This window comes from Nuphar pumila, chromosome 6 (genome assembly GCF_984573655.1).
Source record: "Nuphar pumila chromosome 6, dmNupPumi1.hap1.1, whole genome shotgun sequence".
Classification (NCBI taxonomy): domain Eukaryota; kingdom Viridiplantae; phylum Streptophyta; class Magnoliopsida; order Nymphaeales; family Nymphaeaceae; genus Nuphar; species Nuphar pumila.
In genome coordinates this window covers 51881109-51891322 of record NC_143254.1, presented here as the reverse complement: position 1 = coordinate 51891322, position 10214 = coordinate 51881109, and the positions used below count along the sequence as shown (strand labels likewise).

General features: G+C 40.0%; 1 protein-coding gene across 2 annotated transcripts; it reads left to right on the top strand.

The window, feature by feature from the left end:
* The first annotated feature begins 838 nt into the window (after window positions 1-838).
* LOC149834843 (uncharacterized) lies at window positions 839-9916 on the top strand. Of its 2 annotated transcripts, XM_090011579.1 has the most exons (7): window positions 871-1242; window positions 2195-2476; window positions 2692-2865; window positions 2966-3072; window positions 8167-8263; window positions 8390-8501; window positions 9089-9916. In XM_090011579.1, exons 1-7 carry the CDS (start codon window positions 1045-1047, stop codon window positions 9697-9699), a joined length of 1581 nt encoding a protein of 526 aa, XP_089867705.1. In that variant the 5' UTR covers window positions 871-1044; the 3' UTR covers window positions 9700-9916. The 2 variants fall into 2 exon arrangements, with proteins under 2 accessions (XP_089867704.1, XP_089867705.1); XM_090011578.1 differs by having other exon boundaries at window positions 839-1242; window positions 8167-8501.
* The last annotated feature ends 298 nt before the right edge of the window (window positions 9917-10214 follow it).

The window sequence follows — 10214 nt, the reverse complement described above, 5'->3', positions numbered from 1 at the left end:
CTTTGAGGTCACGGAATAGTGGGAAGACTACCTTTTCTAACCAAATTGATTGAGATTCCAACATGAGTGCAAAGCAGATACCGTCGGCTCTCGTGAAACCCTTCCTATAATCGGATAAACAAATATGGACAGATCTGGATCAGAAACAAGCCTATCCTTAGTTTATATATATATATATATATGAACCAAACCCAGACCATGCCTAGTAAAACCATATTTTTTATTATTTTTACATTGAAAAAGTGCGAGTCTTAATCAAAACTCGGGTGGAGTCGGGGGTCTGGTATAAAATTTTATAAACTATACCCGGGTCTATGTATTAATCAGACCTTCAGATCCAAATCCAGGTCATAATCGGGTCTTCTTATTTATCATCATACCCGGATTCTATAGGGTTTGGTTTGGGTCGAGTCCTAGTAAACCAGCCGGTTGACACGTCCTGAAACGAGAGCATTCCCTGTTTGGTTCGTTCGGGTCGTTTACCACCCCCCTACTTGTGATTCCCAAACACAAGAATACCCACTGAGGCACACCATATCTTCAATGCGCCATACCGCACCACAAAACTCTTCAAATGATCACCCAAAGTACAAATTGGCATTTGCATCACCACGTTTGACATCGTGCACTACCCGAAGTCGAAGCACGAAATTACCAAAAGACCTCCATGCTGATCCCATTTTTCGTTGGAAAAATCTGTAGTATATCAATTTATGCAAGGTCAATATCGTGATAAACGTCTTATAAATAAAGAGCGAGGCGGCTCATTCGCGTGAAGGAATCAACAACCCTTTTGTATTTATCCATCCCGCCGCCGTCCCCCCCCCCTGATCACACGTGCGAAATATACGCACCCACGCGCGCGAAAAGAAGAAGGGAAGGTTTGGAGAGAAATCCGAGCGATGGGGATCGAAGCCCGCCTGATCCGGCCGCGGATGCCGTTGGATTTCGTCAACGCTCTCTCGTGTCCGTAGATCTCATCCCCCTTTGTGTTTCTCATTAGTAACAGAGAGAGGGTTTTCCAAGAGATATCGTCTGCTTAGTATGGTTCAGTTCATGAATTCCGGCGGCCGGGATTCGAAGAATACTGCGATGAAGACGACGGCGACGGCGACGGCGACGGCGTTCGGGGAGTCGGAGTCGCTGAAGAGATTGGCCGTGAAATTGGAGATTGAGGATCCGTCCGACGACGATCACGGGCCGCCGATAAAGAGGTCTAAGTTCCGGACTCCGTTCCAGCAGGTATAGTGATCGGTTCGGCCTTTCTTTGTTGTTTTTGCCCTGATTTTGTTTTCCTTTTTGGTTGGATTGTGGGAGGGGGTTGATTCATCATCATCGTCGTCTCCTTCTTGTTATTGTGCATCTGCTTCTGCTTCGGAGGAATTTAGGGTCTCTTTCGTGTGTCTCCGATTTAGTTGTTAGAATAATTGGGCGTTTAGCGGTGTTTTGCGATCATAATCTTCTTCTTCTTCTTTTGTGGCTTCTGCTTTGGAGGAATTCTAGGGTTTCTTCCGTGTATCTCTAGTTTAGCTGTTAGAGTTATCGGGCGTCCGGCGGGATTTTTGCTCTCTCTCTTTGTGAGCGTGTGTTTTGAGATGCGGACTTCTTCTGCGACTCGTTTTCCTGAGGAAAAAAATCGGTGCAAAAGAGTCACGATGTTGACAGTTGGGGGTATTTGAGAAATTTCATTTTCCAGTGGTTGAAATGGCGGGAAATTGCGCTAGGAAAAAAAAATGTCTATAATGGTCTTGAAATGGGTGTAGAAGTGCGGATTACTAAATCCAGAGATTGCAATTGATTTATAAGCAACGATAGAATTCCCGTTCTATTGAAAAGTATTGTATTTTCAATGATCTGATGATTGTTCTTGTTGTTATTTAGATATGTTTTGTTATTCGAAAGTGTCTAGGTGGTGTGGAAGTGCTTGATTTGTGATGTTTTATTTCTCTCTTTTTTCCTGTTTGTAATGGGTAGCTGATGAAAGAATATGGTAGATCCGCTTGCTCTGTGGAAAATTGTGTAGGAATTTTCAACTCAGTTGCCAACTATGACATAGCTTCTCGATTGCAGTTGGCCTACAGGTTGAGTTTTATAGAAATACAGCATGGTGGAAGTTTGATTGTAATTTTATTTCAGTAGTAGTTGGTAACACGCTTCTCTTATCTTTACTTATTTATTTTGTGTTTTATGGCAGTGGAGCATGGGGACTAGCATGATTCCAATGCAGCCAACCCCATATAACCCACTGGATGAACCTAGTCCACTTGGTTTACGTCTGAGAAAAAGTCCATCCTTGTTGGATTTGATTCAGATGCGACTTTCACAACGGGATGCTGCAGCACTTGGAATTGATGGCAGTGGGAATTTGGATTCAATGAGAAAAATGGACTCAAAAGGTGCAGCGACATCAGGTACAACTGACAAGCTGAAGGCATCCAACTTTCCTGCCTCACTATTAAGGATTGGCTCTTGGGAGGTATATCTTTTCTTATGGTTAAATCATTTGAATACATAATGACCACTAGATGTTATATTATGGGTAAAGTGAGGCTTATTTAGCTTTGTTTATTCATGTATACTGTTTCCTGCTGTTCTTTCTTAGTTTGCTTATGTATCATCATTGGTAGCTGTTAAAACTTATTGCCATGCATCTTTAACTGTACTGTGCCATTTACCTGGTACCTAATGCAGTGTGTCTCGAGGTATGAGGGTGATTTAGTTGCAAAGTGCTATTTTGCAAAACATAAGCTTGTGTGGGAAGTTCTTGATGGTGGTCTTAAGAGCAAAATCGAGATCCAATGGTCAGATATCACTGCGTTGAAGGCCACATTTCCAGACAATGGACCTGGCAGTCTTGATATAGTGGTAAAGCCACTTGGTTGTCTGTGATTGGGTTTCATAATTTTTTATCTGTTTGCTGAATAATCATTGGTTTCTAACATGTTTATGTTCATATATGGTTCAGTTGGCCAGGCAGCCTCTATTTTTCAGAGAGACTAGCCCGCAGCCTAGGAAGCATACTCTATGGCAGGCAACCTCAGATTTTACCGGGGGGCAAGCAACTATACATAGGTAAATTTATTCTTTTGACATTAATTCAATCACATTACTGTTGGAAGTTTGCATTGTAGTAAGTGATTTTTTTTATGGAGCGACAGCTTCTCACCCATTCATGTTCCCTCTCTCATCTTTAATAAGGTCCTTTTGTTTGGCACTGTTTCAATCTATCCATGTTCTGAAGGGCTTGTATTTTATGGTTTATCTGTCATTATCTGTATGCATAAACGTAATGTAGAGAATGGAGATTGTGTCTTATTAACCAATTACTAAATATTGTCGTGCATAATAAGACCTCAACAAATTTTGTGAATCTAAAGTTTGTCGCACGTGCAGTTTCTTAAAGGTGTTGGTGAATGATAAAAGTTTATCAAGATTATGTATATAATTGGCTTTCTTCTTCCCATGTCATTATGTACAGACAAATCATCAACCTACGTAGCCATGTGCCAAATTCTTGGTCCATGTATTCTCTCTTGTATGTCATGCTAGATACCACAAGCCTGTCTTCAATCACAATTGCATCCATGGCAATCTGTGCTGCCAAATGCGATGTGTGTGATATGCATGTTTTATACTCTAGTAAGATTTCTTGGTTATCATAGGCTATTCATGTATGATTAAGACGATATGTTCATTCCTTTGTTTTTGTCCTCAATATATGATTCTATGGATGACCTTGAAAGACCCTTGCCTAGATCAGGTGCACCCACGAACTGTGCATCCAATCAAAGACCTAGCTTGTTTGTCATACAGTTTTTGTGTCATATTGTGTCATAACTCTTTAACACCAAAACTTGATTAAGAATAGATCACTTCTAATTTCAATAGTTTTTCACCCTCTGACATGTGAATGCCTGTAGAATCTGCAAAAACAGCAGGAGTTCCATTTTTATATCTAAATGATAAATGGGAAGGTAAAAGTTCTCAAAAACTGCATAAGATCAAAACTTCATTGTTCAGGCACACTTATGTTGCAAATCCATAAGATATTCAATTAAATTTCATTGTATTTGTCAATTCTCACATATGGCTGGGTTCTTTGAGAACACCGATTTGTAGTGGGAATGGGTATCTGCATGTAAATTTTATGTATTACGCAAAAAGTTTTCTAAGCTGCCTTTCTTAATTATTTTTTCTCTTGATAGGTTTTCTTTAAACTTTTTCTGTGTTCTCTTTGTGCTTGGTGGAAGTGGGGTTTTCCTTTCCTTTTGAAGTCTAAGAATGTTCTGAAGGTTATTCTATTTCAGTATGTTACACCACTTTACATGATGAATCTATGAATTTTGTACTACAAACACCCATAGTTGTGTTAATGGGGTAAAAGAAAAAGAGATATTGCCAAAGGCCAGCTCATTTTCGATCTCTTTTCTCAAATTTTTACTGCTGTTCTCAGTCGGTCATGCCTACCTTTCCCCTTACATATGCTTATCTTTAGTGTTATTAATTTTCAAATGACTTTGGGAATTTCCTTTTTCTGTTTTATTTAACTATCAGAAATTCAAAAGAAATTGATACATGTTCTAATAATTCTGTGAAATGAGTTACCCTTTTCCTTTTTTTTATTTTTATAAGTAGTATTTAGAAACGATTGATTGACTATGTAGACAGGTTGCATAAACTTGCACCAATTTTGTGCTGCCATTTGTAAAGTTGTTTTGATGATATTTCCTAACTACCCCTTGATATTGTACATGTGGCAGAATGGCAGAACCATGCTGTTTGCTTTTGCCGTCTATTTAATTTTCTGAGATAATGGACCTCTGTAGTTATACACTGTCGGTCCCAAGCCCGGATAAAGGAGGAGGGTTGCGGTAGGCCTGTGACAGCCAGCATAAAAACTTTGTCATATCCTATGAAAATGAACCAATATGAGAATTTCGTTGGGGCGTTCCCTACTGAGCGACGCGCTGTACTCTCTAGGCCCGGAGGCAGTGATAAATGTGCAAGGGTTGCTAGGTCGTCGCCCAGAAGCGACGCGTCACACCGGCGCCCGGGTGTGGTGTCAAATAGGCAAGGGTTCCCTCACTTTGTTGGACGGGTGGGGGTAAAGAAGTTAGTCCAAGACCATAAAATTAGGTTAGCCACTTGGAACATAGGGTCTTTAACTGGTAAGTTGGTAGAGTTAGTAGATGTTATGTGTAGGAGAAAGATTGATATTTTATGTCTTCAAGAGACCAAATGGGTAGGTGAGAAAGCTAAAGTGATAGAACCTTGGGGATATAAGATTTGGTATACAGGAATAAATAGGAATAGGAATGGAGTAGGGATTGTTATGAGTCGTCAGTTTATAGATAATGTAGTTGAGGTCCGTAGGAAGGGTGATAGAATTTTACTTATTAAATTAGTATTAGGTACGGATATTATTAATATTATTAGTGTTTATGCACCTCAAGTAGGTTTAGATGATTCCATTAAGCATCAATTTTGGGAAGATTTAGATGGAGTAGTACAAGAGACATCTTATGAAGAAAAGCTTTTCATCGGCGGTGACCTTAATGGACATGTAGGCATTAGTAGGGATGGATTTGAGAATATCCATGGAGGCTATGGTATAGGAGAAAGAAATGAAAGTGGAGAAAGGATTTTAGATTTTTGTTTGTCCTATGATATGATCTTAGCAAACACTTGGTTTAGGAAGAGGGAGTCTCACCTAGTAACATTTAAAAGTGGGGTTAATACGAGTCAGATAGATTTTTTCCTACTTAGAAAGAGAGATAGGGGTTGTTGCATCGATTGTAAGGTTATACCGGGAGAAAGTGTAGCTACACAACATAGAGTCTTAATTTTAGATCTTAGAATTAGACAATGCCGCAAAAGGGATAGACATAGGATAGATCCTAGAATTAAGTGGTGGGCACTGAAAGGAGCTAAACAAGGAATGTTTGTAGAGCAGGTAGTTAAGGAAGTTGATTGGTGTCTCGAGGAGGATTCAGAATCAATGTGGAATAAGATAGCGGGTGGTATGAGAAAAGTAGCTAAGGAGGTATTGGGTGAGTCTAAAGGCGGTGCACCACTAGGTAAGGATACATCATGGTGGAACGAGGATGTCAAATTAGCTATTAAGGTTAAAAGAGAGTGTTATAGAAATCTAAGTAAGAGTCGTGATAATGAGAATTTGGAGAAGTATATGATAGCAAAGAAGGAAGCTAAAAAAGTTGTTCGTAACGCGAGGGCTAAGGTATATAAGGAGGTTTATGACAAGTTGGATACCAAAGAAGGCGAGAAGGATATTTATAGGCTTGCAAAGATGAGAGATAGGAAATCGAAGGATTTGGGTATGGTTAGATGTATCAAAGATGAAACGCAAAGGGTTTTAGTCAAAGATGAGGAGATTAAGGAGAGATGGAAAGATTATTTTGATAAGCTATTTAATGATAGTCATGCTCAAGATCTTGGAGACTTCTCCATTCCTTTTCATGAGATAAATCGTGACTTCATGCGCAAGATTCAAAAGAAAGAAATTGCAGAGGCTTTGAAGAAAATGAAATCAAGAAGGGCAGTTGGCTCAGATGGTATACCTATCGAGGCTTGGAAATGCTTGGGAGAGAAAGGTGTAGAATGGTTGACAAATCTTTTTAACTTGATTTGGCGAACAAATAAGATGCCTAATGAGTGGAGGAAGAGTACTTTGGTGCCTTTATATAAGAATAAGGGTGATATACAAGATTGCACAAACTATCGTGGTATAAAACTCATGAGTCATACTATGAAACTTTGGGAGAGGGTGATTGAGTCTAGGTTGAGGAAGGTTGTCATGATATCGGAGAATCAATTTGGTTTTATGCCTGGAAGATCAACTATGGAAGCTATACATCTTCTTAGACAACTTATTGAAAGATATAGAGAGAGGAACAAAGATTTGCATATGGTTTTTATTGATTTAGAGAAGGCATACGATAGAGTACCTAGGGACGTTCTCTGGTGGACAATGATGAAGAAAGGTGTTTCTCTCAAGTACATTAGTATAATTAAAGATATGTATGAAGGAGTAGTAACCAATGTCCGCACTTGTGGAGGGGTGACAACCAATTTTCCGATAACGGTTGGGTTACATCAAGGATCTGCTTTAAGCCCTTTCCTATTTGCGATAGTGATGGATGAGCTTACGAGATCAATTCAAGATAATGTACCGTGGTGTATGTTGTTTGCTGATGATATTGTTTTGATTGATGAGTCTAGAGCTGGGGTTAATGCTAAGTTAGAATTATGGAGACAGACATTGGAAGCTAGAGGTTTTAAGTTGAGTAAGAGTAAGACTGAATATATGGAATGTCGGTTTAGTAAGCAACGAAGTAGTGATGGGAGTGTAGTGAAGCTTGGTGAGCAAGATATACCGGTGAATGATTATTTCAAATATTTGGGATCCATCATTCAAAAGTATGGAGAAATTAATGGAGATGTAAATCATAGGATAAAGGTTGGGTGGATGAAATGGAAAAGTGCTACTGGAGTGCTGTGCGATCGTAGAATGCCATTGCGGTTGAAGGGAAAGTTTTATAGGACGACTATTAGACCCGCTTTACTATATGGTACGGAATGTTGGGCTGCCAAGAGACATCATATTCAAAAAATGAGTGTAGCTGAGATGCGGATGCTTAGATGGATGTGTGGAAATACAATAAAAGATAAGATTCGGAACGAAGAGATACGTAAGAAGGTAGGTGTTGCGCCCATTGAAAATAAGATGCGAGAGAATCGTTTACGGTGGTTTGGACATATTCGGCGAAGGCCTAATGATGCTCCAGTTAGAAGGTTGGAGAAATGGGAAAATATATTAGTTAAAAGAGGTCGGGGTAGGCCTAGGAAGACTTGGATGGAGATGATTGGAAAGGATATGAATGCTTTGAACCTCACCGAGGACATGGCGTTGGTTAGAAATGATTGGAGGAAAAGGATTCATGTGGAAGACCCAAAATGAATTTCTTTTTTGGTTCATATCGCTGACCCCAATTGTTTTGGGATGAAGGCGTAGTTGTTGTTGTTGTAATGGACCTCTTTATGAATTGTTTCTTCCGGAGTTCATTAAAAAAAATCAGAAGAATAATTCTGTGTGTGTGTGTGTGGCTTGGCTTAATTTGGCTGATATATCCAAATCTGTGCATGCAGGAGACATTTCTTGCAGGTTCCTCATGGGTTGCTTAATAAACATTTTGAGAAGCTTATCCAGTGTGATCCTCTTCTGAACTTGCTTAGTCAGAGAGAAGTAATAACCTTAGATTCACCATATTTTGATCCCAGTGGCTCTGTGTTTGAGGGCCAGGATGAATCTAAGTGCCATGGATTTGACCATTTGAAGAATGACTATGTGTCACCATTCTCTGGGTTTCAGGACTCTGCATCAACAATTACTGCTCAGACATCAGACACTAAGAGTGAGCCTGTGGATCCAGTTGGGAGAGTACCTGAGCCTGTGTCACAGGAAACTCCATCACCCAGCTCAGGTATGCTTCAAATGCCTTTTTTATCTCCAGTATGATTTTGAAATGTTGAAAACCCAAGTGCTTGGAAACAGGCCCTTCAAGTTTGTTTTTGGTTTACTGTTACTTTGCAAGTCATTAAAGGAGGTTTTTAGAAACTTACAAACAATTTCTTCAGCATTCCAATCTGTCATTATCAAGATCTACTTGGTACTGTTATCGTGTGGCAGATTAACTGAATCCTACTGCTTGTCAATAGGGACAAACATATGTGCATGGGTATGCATTCTTATATGCAAGCTAGCATGCTCCCTGATAGTGTGCATGTGCTTCTAGGCACTCTACTGCAGCCAGCGAACATGCTTTTCTCTATACATGCATCCATGCACAAACAAATGCATGCCTATGCGCACCTACACCTACATCACATGCACAATAAACTGTTGAGGTATTATATTAAATTTTCATATGGTGGTTTCTTTTGGTGCTTCTAGCTCTGTTTAGCTTTGTCTTGTTTTTGCTGTTTGGTAAGGCCAAAGTGAAGCCTAGCCTTATCAAATACTAGCTTCTTGTCTTGTCATTGTCAAATAGGGTTCTAAATTTGGTTGTAGTGATGGATGCAAGGGCCATTGAAGAACGTGGAAGTATTGAGAAAGATGGATCAAAGGGGTCAAATCTTTGGGAACAATTCAGAAATCCCGCACTCCATGCATCTATGTCAATGAGTGATTTGGTAAATCACATTGAGCACTGCATCACAGAACAGATGACCTCTGGTAATCCTCTTTCATCTGGTGAAGGCGCCTGGAATAAGGACATATTGGATGAGATAACTCAGCAGCTGCTCAGTGATTCCCAGAATCCTATGGCTTCTGATGAGCAGTGTCTCATGTCAAGGGTGAACTCTCTCTACTGTCTCCTACAGAAGGATGCTGCTATCAATCAAGCAGCACAGGCAAACAATGAAAACAGTGGTGATGCTGAAGCAGAATCAGACAATCAACCTGATGATGCTGTTTCCCCATTTGTAGGCTACGGAAAAATGCCCAAATATGGAACATCATCTAATGCTGAGCTTGAAGATGCATCTAGCAGCAAGCAGAGCTCTGCAACGTCTAGAAAGGACTCCATTGGTAATTTGCTGCTTAACCTCCCTCGGATAGCATCACTTCCTCGGTTCTTATTCAGCATCTCAGATGATGTTGGTTACCGGGCCAAGTGATGATGCTTTTTGTTGCGCTCAAAGCCCATTCTAGAAACTGTATTAAACAGGGTTCCATTGTCTGGTCTGCTATTTTAATCATCTCTGTTCAACTGGATTTAGATGTTGTAATGCTGTAATTAAAGCTCTTAGGTTTCAGGGTTCAGATAATTGCATGTAACGAAGCCTGTAGGAACTGTTTGTACTCGTTTCTGTATATCGATGTAAATTGATCCTCTCTCTCTCTCTCTCTCTCTCTCTCTCTCTCTCTCTCTCTCCACACACTGTGTGCTGAATCTTTCTTGATTATAAGTGCTCTTTGGTAATCATTCTCGATCCTTAATCAAAAGTTCTGGAGAACCATATAAATGGTCAACCATGTGCAACAGTAGCTTAGATGTACGCATATATCTTCGGGAGACGGCCTTGTCTTTTGGAGAGTAGCAGGTGCATTCATAACAAGCATGGGTCACCTTTTACATCCCGGACCATGTTTTACTCTGAATGAAAGCAGCATGGTAATTTGAATACGGGCC